We start from the raw sequence: 17676 nt of genomic DNA on the forward strand, positions 1-17676 counted from the left end.
GATTGTATGTGAGAAAAAAGTATGGCTCTAACATATCACTGCTTAGTCATCCTAAGAGACTGCAGTAACCTCCTGGAGTTCACAGCAGCTATTAGTTTTCAGATAATCTTTCTGCTGTGTGGAGAGGTGCCAAAATCTTTGAATACAAAGGCCAATCTGTTGGCCTGCTGCAGTGTGCATCCCGTGGCACCCAGTTCTACTTCCAGCCCAGCTCTGACTGTGAACAGAGCAGTGGGATCCCCATGGAATTGTTATCAGCTTCCATCTGGCAGCTACTTTCAGAGCTCCCAGGTCTGAAGTCTGTCTCCTGGCACTTGACCAAAAGATTTTAATGAGACAGTCTGGCCTGTCACAAGTCTATCTGGATCCATGTCAGATTGCAGAAGTGTTTTGTTGACCTAACCCTGATTGCCCATCCAGAGCTAATACTGAAAAGGTTCTGGTTGAGCAAGAGGATCTAGCCAGTAATAAGAACCATCTTTATCTACCTAGTTCTGAGTGAAGATAATGAATAAGAAATAATAGAGACCATTTATATCAATCATTTGAATTCCAGTTTGTGTTCCTTGGTATTCCAAGGCTGAAGGTCAAGCCATAGAGTCGTAGAATGGCTTGGATTAGCAGGGACCTTAAAGCCCATCCAGTTCCAACTCTCTGCCTTAGCAGAGACACCTCCCACTAGACCAGGTTGCTTGAAGTCCATCCAACCTAGCCTTAAGCACTCCAGGGATGGAGCATCTACAACTTCTCTGCGCAACTTGTTCCAGTACCTTATCACGCTCATAGTGTAGAACTTCTTCCTAATATCTAATCTAAACCTACACTCTTTTAGTTTAAAACCATTCCCTCTTGTCCTGTCACTACACTCCCTGTTAAAGAATCATTCTGCAGTTTTTCTTGTAGAATTCCTTTAGGTGATGGAAGGCTGTAGTGAGGTCTCCCAAGAGACATCTCTCCAGTGTGTATTTGTGGGGGAGGTGCTCCTCGTGATCCTCATGACCTTCTCTGTACCTGCTTCAGCACCTCTGCATCTTTCTTGTGATGGTGGCCCCAGCCCTGGTTGCAGTACTCCAAATGGGGCATCACAAAGGCAGAGCAGAGGGGATCAATCATCTCCCTCTCCCTGCTGGCCACCCTCTTTGGATGCAGCCCAGGATACCGTTGGCTTTGTGGGACAAAGCGCACATTATCTTTGAAAATTATTTAAACATAAGAATGGACATAACGGTATACCAGTACAGATATGTTTATTCTGGAAATGATTTGCACTACTAATCAAGGAAAAAAACTGGTTATGTAATAATATACTTTCTTTTTTTTTTTTTTCCAAATCGCCCAGGTCTCTTAGGTCAGCTTCAGTACTTGAGCTCATGGTGTGAACTAGTCAGTTAATATATTGCTCTCATTCTAAAACATTCGTTAATACTCATCTTCAGATATGTTCTTTAGAGTTACTTGTGATATTCCCAAAAGAAACCATGTACAGAAAACTGAATCAACAAGTATAAGTTCTAAGGGAACTTTCTTGTGGGGAAAAAAAAAAAACAAACCACTACCAACAAACAGCATTTGAACTGTTTCATTTCATTAAAAAGAGCAATTTGGCCTTCATCCAAGTGGTAAAAAGACATTATTAAAAACAAAATGTGAAAGGATTGCAAAGGGAATAAAAATAGGCTTCTTTCTAGCAATTTAAATCCAGAGTAATTCTATTGCCTTAATTACATAGAATTTACCAAATGAATTTTCAGAATAGTTTGGCTTGTTGGCACTTCAGTCAAGGATAGGTATTTTAATAGTCTAGTATAGTTAGTTTAGCACTAACAGACTCATTGAGGAAAGTTAAAATGCTGCGTATAGATTTGCTGAGATAAAAGATGATTACTTGAAGAATGGTACCAACGAACCAATTAGTAAGGAGAGTACCTCCATAAAAAATCTTGCTGTGTATTCTCATAATATCACATATACACATATGAGGAAGAAACAGCTTAGCTCTTGAAATACCTTTCTTTTTCTGCCAGTGTCATTGCTATTGAACGTTGCTGAAGTGTTCCATTTGGAAAAGGCGATAGAAAAGAAACACACTGAGCATTGCCCTCCCATCCCATGCCTGAGGCCCGCTTTGCAAGAGTCAACTCCAGAACTGTCACTGATTTTGACAGCTGAAGTGCCAGGGAGGAGGGTGATGCTGATAATGCGTGTGTCCGTTTACTAAAGCCGGGATGGTGTCAACAGCAATAATTGGCCATAGGTTGGAGTAGCTCACTTCGATACCTTGGACTGACTTTCAGATGGGTACCTCTGAACAAGACATTCCATCTACTCTTACTGGTCTGCTAAGTTCACTTTTTAGTGATTACTGTGAAGGCTTTCTTTATTACAGTCCTCTTGATCCAAACTTTGTCTAAAATATGTATTTGTGATGCTTGGAACAGCCAGTGAAAGCATCATTGGGAAGTTTACTAGTGTGATTACAGAATGCTCAGTAGGGGCGATAGCCTGTAAGATTGAATGTTTTGAGAGAAAAATAATATGTAGAACATTTGGATTGATAAACGAGTGGTAGGAGGCTTGTATCAGAAACATAAAGAAAGTACTTTGTTCTCTTTTGCATCACCCATATTTAATCTAGGGAGCGTTATTGCTCACTATGTTCGATGTGTAAGTCAAATCTGGAGATGTAAAACAAAAACTTCTATGTTTTTCCTGACAGTGGTAATGTTAAACTGTGAAGAGTTTGGGATGATTCTGTAAAACATTCTGATATACATGCGTTCCTTTCCTTCTCTTCAATTTTTGTCAGCTTCTTCTGAACAAGAGCTATTAGGTAAACAAAAATGTATAATTATTGTATTTGCTGATGTTCTATGCAAAGCAAAACTATGTTTTAGTCTGTGCTTCCACTGGAAGGAAATGAAACATGAGAACAGCTGAATACATAGATACAGGTAAACTGGGTAAAAGTCGTGTCGTATTCAATAGCTTTGTATGAGAAATCATTTAGACTGTGCCATCTGATTATATGTAATTTTTTAAGATTTTAAATGAACTACTCAGTTTTTGGTTTTTCTAGACATGGGTCATGCTTTAATCGCACTGCCACTTGCAAATAAAGCAAATAAAAAAAAATATATTTTGCAGATAGCCATATTCATGTCAAAGTTACAGCAGTAACTGGTCCTGTACGGAGCATCTAATAGGAGACTGTGAATTCATCACTCCTACTTCACGTTGCTCTGACTTAATTTACAATTGTCCTTTCTGTACTTAAGGTTTGACTAAATGAAACAGGTTATAAAACACATCAGAATGTACTGCAAAAGTGTCAAAGGTCATTTTTAAGAGGCATTGAGCCACATTAAGCAATTCATCATGAGAAAAGAAAAAAGATTATGTCAGGGAGAGAAAGGTGAGCAGGATGATGCTGGAAAACATTTTAAACCTTTTTAGAGTTTTAAGTCAGTAGTCCTTGGAGCATTTGCTGCCTTTTTTCAGTTTGTGCAGTCAAATTGTTTGAGCTCATTGTGCATAGCTTGGGGCTGTTTTTTTGTGCGAGTACAAAGAAACTCTCATCTACTATTTTTATCTACACTGGCAGTCTGAACATTCTCTTTTCATATCGCTCACTTGCAATGAAGAATAGTGCCGAACACTAGGAGGTCTGCAGTGAAAATACACTGAGAGTACATAGTCTATGAATATATCAGGACTATAGAATGGCCTTGCAAGAAACAAAATTTAGAATTTATTATCACATACACAATTCTGTATATGTACATATATGGTTTTGTAAATTGCAGCTCAGGTTTTGGAGGTCAACAGCATACCTTTGTGACAGCAGGAAAGTGTTAAAAGTATAACTAAAGGAATCTACCCAGATTACCAATTGAGTTAGTGAAATCCAAGACACTGTACAGTGCCTACCTTTTTTTGAAAGGCCCGGGGAAGCTTCTGAGACATGTTCATGGGAAGTGCTAAATGGTTTGAAGCACTGAGCTTGGGCTCCACACTGGCCGGATTCTGGGGTGCATGCTTCCACTGACTACATAATCTGCAAAAAATGCTCAGTTTTTTCTGAAGTGTTTCTAAGCAGTCATAAGCACTAAGTTAATATGTGTTTTACATATATTTTTTTCTTGTGTGTGTGTGACTTTAGTGTGCTATTTGGAAAAATGCAGGCATTAATCAGAATAATTAGAATTTGTAACCCTTATGAAGTCATATATGTACAATATACAATATATATACATATACATTTCAGAAGTTGAAGAATTAAAAGGAATTTAAAAAGAAAAAATGAACTCTAGCATCACAATCTGACATTGTAAATGGGTACAGAGATAGTTTGAGAGATCTTTACTATATTGCATCAAAAATGCTACACTTCTGTGGAGGAATTTGTGTTAATCATAGGAGCATGATCTTTAGCTTCTGTAAGTAAGGATGCCATTTCTAATTATTACTTGTCAACTTCCAGACAAACAAGTCATCATCAAATGCTCATTGAGAAAATCAGCATCTCAAAGATCTCAATCGTTTTAAAATTCTTGTTTGGCTCAAGCAGAATTTTGTGACGTGACCTTGGGAGATATTGCTGTTTAAATCAGTACTGTAAAGTACAGATTCATTTATAACATGTTATATTACTGCAGCCACTTCTCCAGTGAACTTTGTGATGTCTCTGATTCACCACCCTCTGGATAACCTGTTCCAGTGACCATTTATCAACCTTCGTGTTAAAAAAAGATCTTGATCGTGTTCTAACATGTTCAAAAAGATCTTCTCAACAAGCAACTTCCAAGAAAAGCCTTGCCTCTGTCTTCTCTGCTCCCTTCTATCAGATGCCTTTCTGTGCAGTTGTTTCTGGGCCTGTGTTGGTGCATGAGGTCCTTCCTTCCTCAGTGAGAGACTTTCCATTTCTCATGCTGGCAGCTATAGCATAGGCTGTGCTGCAGCTGCTTGTTTTTTTCATGTGTTCAATGAGATCTCCTCTTGTGGCAGCTTGGTTAACGGTGTTAAAGATTTCTGTTTTCTTAAAGGTTTTTAATTTGTATAGGTGATTCCTGCATTGCAAAATTGCAAATTAGGAAAAATTGGAATGTGAGGTGCCTGAGGAGCTATGTGATCATTTCACATAATGTGTTTGTCATTACTACTAGAGAAGAGCCCTGATTCCAGTTAAAGCCTGATCATTTTTTCATTGTACAAAAGGAAATCTAGAACAGATTTCTTTTGAGCTTTTTCTTTAATTATTCTTTGCATCATCAGACTTCTAGCCTTCTTGTTTTGACACTTTGTAGATTAAATTGAAATATTTTAAACAGAATTCATTTTTTCCACCTTTGCAAGTGTGTATGCTGTAATTCCTAAATAGCAACTTAAGAATGAAGAAAGGGAAGGAATGGCAAGCCAAGATATTACCAATGAAACTTTAAAAGTACAGTTTTGAGGTGGCAGTAGGTAACAAATAGCTGGCTAAGCATCCCTTCAACATTTGTCTGTTCCTTGGAAAGATGACTTCTCGAAGGAAGGACGCTGAACTCAGCTCCCAGTGAGTAATGCTGGGTCCAAAGGCTGAGCTTATTGCCTATCTGGTAAAAAGGAGGAGGTGGTTTCTGAAATAACTAGTTTGGTGTCATTCATTTTTTTGCAAGTTTTCATATGATCTTTCCTATCACTTTGGTCATTCCTTTATTTATAAAAAGTGGAAACACCTTCTTGTCCAGTGCTCTCAAAGGTTGGCAAGACTGGCTTTAAATGTTTATTTATTATTATTTATTTGAGGGCAACAAAGCCAACAAAGCTGGTGAGGGGTCTGGAACACAGGCCATATGACGAGAGGCTGAAGGAGCTGGGAATGTTCAGCCTGGAGAAGAGGAGGCTCAGGGGAGACCTCACTGCTCTCTATAACTTCCTGAAGGGAGGTTGTAGTGAGCTGGGGGTCGGCCTCTTCTCTCGTGTCATTAGTGATAGGACCAGAGGGAATGGTTTCAAGCTACGGCAGGGAGATTCAGGCTGGACATTAGGAAGTATTACTTTTCAGAAAGGGTGGTCAGGCACTGGAATGGACTGCCCAGGGAGGTGGTGGAGTCACTGACCCTGGGGGTGTTCAAGGAAAGGCTGGATGTTGTGTTGAGGGACATGGTTTAGTGGGAGCTATTGGGAATAGGTGAACGGTTGGACTGGATGATCTCTTAGGTCTTTTCCAACCTTGGTGTTTCTATGGTTCTATGATTCTATATTCCTATGTACTCCAGGAAAATTATTATTTCCTGCTCTCTTAATTTGTTATTTTCTACTTCAACTAACTGAAAGCCAACTTTGTAATGAGTCTCAGTCAGGTCGCTGCATTGTATGGCTTCATAGATCAATGTCTTCAGTGATTTATATCTTCCCATTGATTCTAGAAAGCTTGCCATTTCCAGGATGCCGGCTGTGTTTTCATCTGTTGTTTTCTATTGGCTGTAGAACCTGCAGTGTTTGGTCAAAGGGTTCATCATCAGTATACTATTTGATTTATAGAGCAAACTGAGTATATAGAAAAAATGGTCAGGGTAGGATGTCATTGTAGATTTGCACCATACTGTTGGTTTCAGGAAAGCTGCAACAGTTTAAACCAGCTTGAGAAGCTTCTGCAAGATGGGATTAGATAGTAAGTTTCTCATTAATTTCAGTGGGAACAGGTCTGCAGTGAGGAGCATAATCCTGGTTTCCTTATAGAAAGATTTGAATATTTCATATTCTTATTGTCTCTTTGTTGACATTAGAGATGTCAATGAAGCTTTACTGTAGAATTCTCATCAGGCTGTTCGCATATCAGTATAGGCTTGAGTCTTGAATTCTAATTGCTCTGGGGAGATCAAGAAAGAGTGGGGCTGTGGTTTGTCTTTCATTGCTATTATTTTTGCTGCCCAACTTACTGCCAGAGCACAGTTTCTACCTGGAACCTCTTCATAGAAATGAAGCTGCATTGATCAGCAGGATAGCGTTTGCTCTACCTTTCTGTACGTCTGACCTGAGAGTATATTACTCTTCCGCTTGCAAATCCAGCCCGAATTTAATTGTTCAGTACATGAGGCGTACAACAGAGATGTTTTAGAAGTTTCAAACAGTGGTAACACAAGCAGTGTAGGAACCTAGGGGAAAAAAAAGAGCAAGCTGTTCTATCCCATTTTTCACTAATCGACATCATATAGGAGATCTGTATTTCCTCTTGGAAGATTCTCTCTTCTGCCCTTCTCTGCCTCCTCCTTGCAGCAGCTTTCTTTGACATTAGCAGGAGTCTGTCCTACCTAAAGCCTTTGAAACCTTCCCCTTAACTTGATTTTAGGCACCAGTTATATTTATTCTACAGCTTTTCCAGATAGAGTTCATGATATACACTGGTTTGTTAGTAAATTGTGAGCTGTACTTAACACATTCAAGCAGAGGTAACAATATTAAATATTTAGAGATATTCTTGTGCACATCATAGGATATCACAGGATATTTATTCTTGAATATGCCACTACTGTGCCAAGTTCATCAGATGTTGTAATTAGAAGATGAATGGGTTACTTCCTTAGGTGATAGATGTTGGGGATTTACTCTGATTGAAGTTGCAGTACTCCCCCTTCTGTGATGAAATATCACAGGCTATATATACTTTCTTCTATCTCTTCTATGTATGTGAGCCACATCCAGTATGCGTCTCTCTCTCTCCCCCCTAAAAATAACTGTTTGTGTTTGAAATACAACAAAGAGGTACCTATGTTAAATTAGGTTTTGAGTTCATTGAAATGCTCTCATCAAGATAACTTGAAGGGAAAATGGTTTAATGCTCTTTTATAGATGCTCTATCACTGTGCCAGGGAATAGCAAGCAAGAATAAAACATGACTATACTTATGGTTCCTTTGTGATCATGACAACAGTAATGCCGGATACCTGATGGAATGGCTCTTTGAAGTAAACTTTCTGAGGCTCTGTGTCTCATGGTTGGTGTCAGAATATTCACTGAGTGAGCCCCTAACTTGTAAAACTGATTTTTTATTTAAGTTCTAACATGCTAGTAGTCCATTTCTAATCTAGCTTGATTTTTAAAAAGATGGGGCTAAGCATGATTCACAGTGCTGATTTGTAATTCATTTGTGTTTATGGATTTTAGTTAAGACAATGTTTTGCTCTTGAAGAGTTATCAGATATTTGCAGTTATTCAAGTTAGATTGGTTCTTTGTGAAAATACATGTTTTTTTGCTTAGATAGAATTTTTGTTTTCTGCTTGTAATCTTCATATTTTACTTGCTCTTTGATGTATAATTAATGGTATTAGAGCGATTCAGCATTCAATCTTAGGATTTTTATAGACATTTTTAAAACTTAACAGCCATTAAACAGCAGCAGCTAATAATACCCAATCTGACTGTCCTATAAGAAGTGAGGGCACTTCAAAAAAGTTTGCTCTCAGTTTTATATTAGTGTGGATCTTAAAATCAGCATTTGGATAATAATTTGCTTTTTAGCCCAATATTTAGCAGATCAAATATTAGCTCAAGATGATGAAAAAGTTAAATATATCAGCCATGATGTTTGCTTTTCCTTAGTAATAAACTACTTTGTATCTCAGTGTTTCCATTGAAAGATAGTATGTTCAATTTTCATTGCAACTTTTAAAGAAAATTCAAGTTATTCTATTAAAAAGAGATTAGTAGTCTAAGTGTAATGTTAGTAGTTCATTTCTGTATACATTTTTGTTGAATTGGCCTAGCAGCATATTTAACAAGCCCTTCATTGAAGTGACTTCATTTAGTAAGTACAATAAGTAGTAACTTCCTCTGTCTTTTTTTAGTTTGTATGAAGGGAGATCTGAAGATAGCTGTATAGTTAACTTCATTTCTTCCTGTGAGTAATGACATTAAAAAAAATTGTTTCAGGAAAAACTGTCAGAAGACAGTAGGAAATGCAAAGAAGGCATGGAAAAAAATCACACAGCAGCAGATGAAGATTCAAGAAGTGAAAGCAACAGCACTGAAGAGGAAAAAGAAAAGACAAAATTGCTATTGGAGCGTTTGAAAGCTCTGGAGGTAAGAAATACAACAGTTTCACACATAAAAGCCCACTCTGCCCCCTGCCATATTTATTTATTCTCTCTGAATCTCCCATGTAGTATAAATCTAATGTTTCACAGCTCACCTATACTCATGTTAGGTTCTATAACCTTGAACGCAACTTCAGGACCTTGTTGATACTGGATGGGGTGCATCTATGGGGCAAGCGTGTTCTTGGCAACAGGCTGGCTGGACTTACTAGCAGAGTTTTAAGCTAGATTCAGCTGGGGAAGAGGTTGTATATCTGAATGACAGAGGAGAGCTAGGGAACACTGCCACTTTAGGAAGCAATGGGGAAGTACCTATGAATTGTCACAAAGATGTTAGGGAGGGCTCCTCTACAGTGATAATGTGTCCAGTAGTCCAGCTGAAGTGCCTCTACACCAGTGCAGAATGGGAAACAAGCAAGAGTTGGAAACCACAGTGCAGTTACAAAATGATGACTTGATTGCTGTCATGGAAATATGGTGGGATGAATCACACAACTGGAATGCTGCAGTCAAGGGCTACAAGCTTTTTAGGAGTGACTTGCTCTGCAGGATGCCCACATGGCTGAGGAAAGACCTGCTGGTCAAACAGAGGTAAAGAAGAAAAAGTACAGGCACTGGAAGCAGGGATATGTGGCCTGAGAAAAGTACAGGGATGATGTCTAGATGTGCAGAGATGGGATCAGGAAAGACTGTGCACACATGAATCTAAATTTGGCAAGAGATGCAAAGAGTGGCAAATCCTCAGGTGATAGGAAGTTTTTCAATAATGTCACAGCCTTTATCAGTTGTGGCAAACTGCCCAGATATATAGAATAACATGTAAGCCTGACAGAATCTGGACCTGGAAGGTGAGTGAACAGATCCCCTCACTGATGTCAGTGTTATGCAGAGGCTTGTTAAAAACATATATTAGTGAATTCCAATACATCAATAATTAATCTACATAAATAGTCTAAGTAGCTATCAAAGTAGAAAGATGAACTGCAGAACCATCATTAATTGTGGTCTAAGATAATTAAAACAAAATGTTGTTAATTGTGTGTTGCTTAATGACATGTATTCTTGCATTTGTTTTTGTCTTGAGGAATGTAAATAGTGATGTCAAGGACTCTGTGGTTTATTAATTGTTACATGTTTTTTTTAGTTATATGCAATTAACAGTTTGAATCCTTTAGTATATGCAATTTAATTACTTTAATTACTTTAAATATTTTATTAATCTGTACAAAAAGGAGGGAATTGCTGTTTGCTAGTTCCTGTGAAGTGAGTGTCAGAATCTTTAATCTTACTTTACATGATTAGATATTACTGCAAGATCCACAATTAATAAAATGTGCGATTCTAGTAAAATACTTAGTGAAGTTGGTCCTCCATCTGTGCACTGTAGAGTCTGAAGGCTGCCTATAAATGACATACTAAAATTAAATGAAAATATGAGACCCATTCCATTAGTAATTTTAATTATGATTTCATTAATATCAGCACTTTAAAAATTATATCTTTTTATTACTTTGTTTTTTATTGATTCAGTTTGGTTTTTGACAAGTTTTGCTTGTGCCAGGATGTAGCCTAGTCTGTTAGAACATCTGTCTTTCCACCCTGCCTATCTTACTGCTGTCTCTCTTGTAATAAGGGACTGTATCTATACATGTGCACGTATATATGTGTATTTAAAGGTAGTTTACAGTGTTCATCTAGGGAAAGGTGTGAGCAAGTGGTGTCATGTTTTTATTATACAAATGCTTCGAGTTAGAAGTTTGTTTGATTTTCTGATGAGTACCTTCTCTTGACTGCTCACATTCAAACAAACAAACAAAAAAACATTGAATAAGTCCAAGCTAAGTTGCAGTGAAAGAAGAGAAAAAAAGAAAAAACTGTCTATCAGCATATAACTGAATGGATAGTCCAGTCAGTATTTGTACAATATTGCAGATTTAGATTCTGCCTTTTCCTATATGGGCAAAAACAGCTCCTGTTCCATGCATAGAATTATTTTTTTCTGTCCTTGTTGATTACTGTTTTGGTAGATATGAGGTGAGTGGTGGTTTTCTTCTAGAATTTCTGTCTAGATGAGGAAAGCCACAGTCATCTTGGCCTGTTGGATACTGACTGGCAAATTATCAGCTTTAAGTGGGAAACAAGGGTTCAATTTCAGAAAGAACTTCCTTTAAATGAATTCCTTATCAGTGGAGTTGTATTTAGAATTTATTTTCTTATTCTTGGGTGCTGTATTGTATTGTCAAATAAATGTCTGTAGTACGTTTTAGCTTTTAACTTCTGTTTAACCTAGAAATTTTCTCACCGAACAATAAAAATCAGTATAATATAGAGTATTGGTAGTCTGCCCAAGTGAGAGCTATCATACCCTTTGATAAGAAGGATGTATGTATATTATACCTGTAATCTTTTTACATTCTTTATCATTTACAGCAAATTCTATTTCCACTCTACGGACTGATAAATACCATACGTTTCTAATCAAATGAAACAGGTGACAAATAACAAATGGTTCGTGCAGCCTCCTATTCCATTTTATATAGTTGAAATTAATTGTGATTTCCCGGATATCAAAACTCCTTTGTGCCTTCAGCATTTTTAGTTGGCTGCTCATGAAATGCCATCTAATTTACTTCAGCAGGTTTGATCAAATGCTGTAAAACTCTTACAAAGCAGGAAAAAAAATTCCTGATAACTTCTCTGTGTATTTGGAGTGCTTCAAAAACTGGAATGTTAGTGAGATACAGCAAATACCATGAACTCCTTTGTACAATAATATTTTCTTTTCTTCTTTCATCACTCATCAAGATAGCTTTTTTCTTTTTTTTTTTAATGGTAGCCAGCTATGTACAAAAAGTACAATTCATTATGGACATGCATCAACCCTTGCATGGTGATTATATGTAGATACATATAAAATTACATTAAAACAATATTGATACACCTCTGAAATCATATGTGTATAACTGAAGTTTTTCACAAAGCTTTATTGGACCTCCTGGGCATGTTAGCTATTATACAAACTCTCAGCAAGATTTTATGCTTACACTATTACTGTGACAACCTTTTTGCATCAAGAAGAGATCACACAGTTACAGTGCAGAGAGGAAAACTTTGGGAATATTCTACATTTGAGAAGCAGTATCTGTCCCCTGGGACAAGGGCTTCGTTATTCAGTGCAGATATGGGCTCTCTGCCTCAATTTAGCTTTAACTGACAGAAATACAGGCTGCCCAAGCACCTGCATAATTGCAAGTGACTTAAACTGATATACTGAGTTAGTGTCAGTCTTAATCTAAACATGTCTGTTAAAGGCATAGTTACTTTGATTTTAAAAATGTAATCAGTGATAAATAGTGTGTCAGCTTTGAAGGCCTATTAAAGTCTGTCGTTTGCACAGGCATTTATGCAGTGAAGATAATTCAGCATGAATTAACTATGTCTAACTATATGAAATGTGTGAGTTCTTCCAGACTTCTCTCTTTGCCACTGCAGTGCTGCAGCTTTCTTAGAAAGTTCTTGTTTGTGAAGGAAGCAAGGTGATGGGGCTCTGAACTAAAAGACCAAGGAGTGGTCTTAGTGAAAGTTGTTTCAGAAAATGCTCTCCTTCAGCAGCAATTTTTTTGTTGTTCTTGTTAGTATGTCCTTTAACACAGTGCATGTCTCCTCAATTTTTCAAAAAGAAAAGGGATTGTGAATTGAGATGGGATGAAGACTCAAAAAGGCTGCAATCATTCCTTGCTTCAGTTGCACATTTTGTGCATCCTGTACCATCTTTTCATTTCTGCTTTGGTACAGTATCTGCAGACAGGTGAGGAGCTGGAATGGAGCACGCAGTCAAGTGCCTTGTAAAGCTGGCTGTTTTCTCCTGGCTCCTTCTGTCTGGGCATACTCATACTTTTACTCAAGGACATGAAAACAGCTCAGGCCTTAATGCTCTGGATTAGTCTGGTTGTGGGTAGTGTATTTTACACATGAAGCATAATGTAAATCAGATTATAGAAGAGGCAGAATTAAAGTTGGGGGTTGGACTTGATGATCTCTGGAGGTCCCTTCCAACCCCTACAATTCTGTGATTCTATGAAAGTTTTGTGTCTAAATTATAGATCCTAGGCGATTCTGCAGGAAAAATAAAAGAATCTGAATTCCAACCCTCTTTGTGTGCTGGCTCCCCTGTGCAGGTATACCCAGGATTGACTCCTTATTTGCCCTTTGAGGAGCCCGCAGCTGATCTTTCCAGAGATCACCAGAAGTATGTCATTGTAACTGAAGTGCAGGTGTGCTGCCTCCTGTGAGGCTTGTTGGGCTGTATGGCAGGAGAGGGTTTGAGTGATGCATCACACAGTGCACCAAGCAGTACGTCCACCTGAGATGGGATGAGCAGTGTCTGCATTTAGATTACAATATCATGTTCCTGCTAGCACGTGTTCCGTTTCATGACTGAGTGTGCATGCCTCTTGTGATCACAGACACAGTCCTGCTCCATTACTCTCTGTTACTTGTGCGGTGTACCATTACCTTGCCATGGGGAATTCATGCTTATGTGGAGGCCCGTTTCACAGAATCACAGAATGGCTTGGTTTGGAAGAAACCTGAAGTCATCTAATTCCAACCTCTCTGCTGTGGGCAGGTTTTTACTCTTCAAAAGAGATTATTTGCCTACTGTAGCCTATGAAGGGACACAATTAACACCTTGCTAAACACACAGTATATACATAACAATTAAAACAAGTATCACCAGCAAAGAAGTGGTTGCCTTGGTTTGCTGAATGTTCTAACTTCCCTTCCAGGTCTTCTGTTATAGGCACAATTTCCATTGGTCCTGGAAACTAATTATTGAAAGCTGTTTACAACCTTGCATCTTTACATCAAATTGCAAGCCACTGGAGTGGCAACATTAAGTTGCAATATTGAAATTATCAAATAAAAAGCCCAATCCATTTGTGAAAATCTGATTGCTTTTGAGAGAGTGAGACTCGGTGATAAGTTTCAGCAAACTAAGCTGCACTAAAACCGATATCTGCCAGAGAAGAGCACTGATTTTAATTATAGAAGTTTGCCGTCTTGCCCTTTTGCAGTTCATCATAGAAAGATGTGTTTTGTTTTAATAAATTGAACATTTGGGAGAAAACTCATTCAGGATAATAAGCTAAATGTTCAAAAGTATTAAATGGGTAATTTCCTTTGTATCACCATTAAATCATCACCATTAAACAAATGAGGAAGTATGTCAAGTATTTCCCGTATTATGCTTTTCTGCCCTGTAGAGGAAGAGAGACGTGTTTTTAACAGAGAAAAAAGGAGGTAGGAGAAGGTGACTTATTTCCTTTTCGAGAAGAGAGCTTTATTCTTTAGGAGTGTGATTTTGTTTTGTTCTTGCTTGATTCTCCTTTTTTTCCTTCTCATTTTCCACATACTGTAATGTAAATTGATAAGAAAAATTAATCATTTTTCATTTTAAAAAAAAGCCATGCATTATCTAGGGGCAAAGAACCTGTAGTTCTGAAAATAATTGGATAAACTTCTTGTGTATGTTGTTGCTTCACTTCAGCTCATAAGGAATTTGAATCCCTCTACTGCATTTAAAAATGATGTAACTTCTAAATATTTTGTAGCAATGTTTTAAATATTCTGTAGCAATCAGTTTTGTTCTGGCCAGTGCATCCAATCTGGTTGAGCCAGAGGCGTCTTCCCAGAGCCTTGACCATTCCTTGGTTCAGTGGTCCTTGGACATAATTTGGTTCATTGTGCTGAGCTGTCACCAAAGGCCAACCTACTTAATCCTAATTATTGGATTATTTTACTTTTAAATCTTCCTTCCTCTAGGAGACTTTTATAATTTGTTTTCTGAGCTGTGCCTAAGAACTCTTTTTTTAATAGTGAGGGATCAGTAGATGAAGCAGGAAAAATCATATTTCCAAAGTCGTACAAAGGCTTATAATGATTCATCACTGCTCTCAGATACAGCCCAGTTGATTCTAGCTGTTTGCTGGTAACACTACTGTCAAACTGCTCTGACAATCCAAGAAATGAGTAAATTTTCAGATGAAACATGAATAAGTACTATCATGAAGAATGTATTCTATCATTTGTGATGCTTGAACTCTTCTATTGTAGGTCTTCAGTTTCTGACCTTTGAGAAGCAGATCTCATGGCTACTACCTGTCACTCCTTTCCTTTGTGTTCTAGGATGCTTTCCTCTTTGCCATCTGTTTTCACCCTTTCCTGCTGTGATCTCTTTGCCAGATGCTCATACCCTGTTTTTGCCAAGCTGTTCTTTCCTGCCCTTCACATCTTCCATTGCAGCTTCTCCATCCATTCAGCATACTGCAGATGAGTACATGAAGCTTCTTAGATGCCACATAATTGAACTACTTTCAGTGTGAATGCACCTTGTCAGCTGAGATATATTAATAAAAATGATATCTTCATATAGAAGGCGAATGAATACAAACCTTCTTGGTAGACTAATTGAATTAAGTTAGTATGTGATGAGTATTTAAGAAAAAAGAGTGAACTTATTGCAGACATTTAAAATATTAAGGAACTGAAAGAGCTATCCTGTTTTCTCTCTCCCCTTGCACTTTTTAATGTAAGTCATAAAGAATCAAGAAAAATCTAATATGGATATGAATTTACACAGGGAGGTTGAAAATAGCTCTACCCATTGGAAGAGCAGTTCAGATTTTCTCTCTTACTTATTGCTGTGACTATTTGCTGTTCTCATTACAGAGGGACTCCTGACCCACTGTTCCACCAAACAGTTCCATCTCTTGAAATTAGTGCTTTAACATTAATCTGTACATTAAATCGTTGCCCCCATGACTGGTGGGAAAGGCATGGAGAGGCTGTGCCTATCTCTTTTTTCTGACTATTTAATTTTCAATGAAAGCTTACAGTACTTAGTTTCTAAACTCAAACCTTGTGCCTCTTTTGAATTTTAGTCCAAATGACAGGAGATATTGGAAGTGTTTTCTTTTCTAAGTCTAGAAAAAAAAAATTCAGCTGCACCTCCCATGAAGCATCACCATAGCAGCCCAGAAGTTTCTGCTATGAGATTTCCAGGTAGTGGTATTCTTTCAAAATTTGCTAATTCAGTGATGAATACAATATGTTCAGACTAATATTCCTGTTCTATAGACTTCTAAAATGGAAAGCTTATAGAGTTCAGTATATAAAACTGCATTTATTTGTCATGTCGTACTCTTTACTGTAGTAAAAGGAATTCTGGTGCGTATCAGATTTTTTCTCCTTCAGCTTGCTTATGCAGTGATCTTGGGCTTTAATAAAAGTTAATGGCTTCCTAGTCTTGAACAAGATATTTCACGTTAGAAAGAGAGTAAGAAACTTACATTCCTCCTAATTTGTATCTTCTCAAGTAGATAGGCATTAAATTCAGGGCAGTGAATCCAACATCTTCCAGGTGGAAAAAAACATCTCTTATATGAATTTTTAATTTACATTGCTGTTTGAGTCAGGATACCGCTTAGAAATTTGCTTACTTTACCTGTAGTGTTCATTTTTGCCCAAGTGATGGTGCATACACACGTGAAAATTACAGGCAAACTGTAGGATCCTCTAGAGAAAATATTCAGCTCTAGAACTTTTACAAAGCATTAAGGAGAACTGAGTTTAGAACATTTCAAAGTTTTTGCTGTAATTCCTTGTATTTATTGTGAGAACAGATTATCAATTCAGTTTTTCTATGATATTCTGAATTGTTGCAATAGCTTTTTGGTTGATGTTTTCTCTTTCTGTGTGGCACTTACTTGGCTGATGTAACAAACACTCTTTGAATAGTTCACAATAATGAATACGTCTACAGGAATAATGATTTGGTGCCAGAAGATCTGAGAAATTGGTGTTGGCAGTGGAGAAAGGGTAAGTCATGGAAGTCAAGGAAAATCATCTTGGTTTTATTAAGCTTGTCAAATTTTCTCTATTGAAATAAATGTTAACCATGTTCTGCACAAAGAGTCTTTGCTAGGTTGCAATGAAGGAATCTGATACCTCGGTCTGACTTTTATAACTTAAATAATGGTGGTTTTTGAGTGCCCTTCTCTCCATATATAGTGCTTCCTTGCACGTAATCAGGAGATAATGTAACTTACCTTTTATAGCTTTCAGGCGTGTGGTGCAATTGAGAATTCACTCTCCTTGCTGAGTGAAATGAGATTTTCTAACAGTATGTTATAGATCTAGGTGACTGTGTTTGTTCCAACACATCTATCATCTCAGAGTGGGACTCAGGAGTTTTTTTAAATAGTCTCTATCAGGTATGCACTCTTGGCTGGCTTCTACAAAAGCTCCTTTTGCCAGCCTTCTCATCCTTCACAGTGGCACTCATTTCAGGGGGAAAATTCTCTGTAACAGATTTTAGAATCACATCTTATATTTTTAATTTGCATACTAATGCGTGCAATTTGGCTGGCAGTAAGGGAAGTCATATACTTCATAAGCTAAATAAATAGCTGCAGTTTGTGTCAAAGTAGCACCATGAAGAATAGCCCTGTATTCTGTGGACCTTTACTGGCTGCATATCCCAATTAATTTACCTCAGCTGTTAGAACTGAATCCCTTATAACTCTTGCATAGAAAAAA

At 37.6% G+C, this 17676-nt stretch overlaps 1 protein-coding gene across 1 annotated transcript in view; it reads left to right on the top strand.

The window, feature by feature from the left end:
- NCKAP5 (NCK associated protein 5) overlaps positions 1-17676 on the top strand; it is a gene marked incomplete at both ends in the record, with an annotated part of 269418 nt that overhangs the window by 149958 nt on the left and 101784 nt on the right. Inside the window, one exon of the mRNA XM_079538815.1 lies at positions 8915-9064. Coding sequence (XP_079394941.1) covers positions 8915-9064 — 150 coding nt within the window. The remainder of the gene's footprint in view (positions 1-8914; positions 9065-17676) is intronic.

This window comes from Tetrao urogallus (genome assembly GCF_951394365.1).
Source record: "Tetrao urogallus genome assembly, chromosome: 8".
Classification (NCBI taxonomy): Eukaryota; Metazoa; Chordata; class Aves; order Galliformes; family Phasianidae; genus Tetrao; species Tetrao urogallus.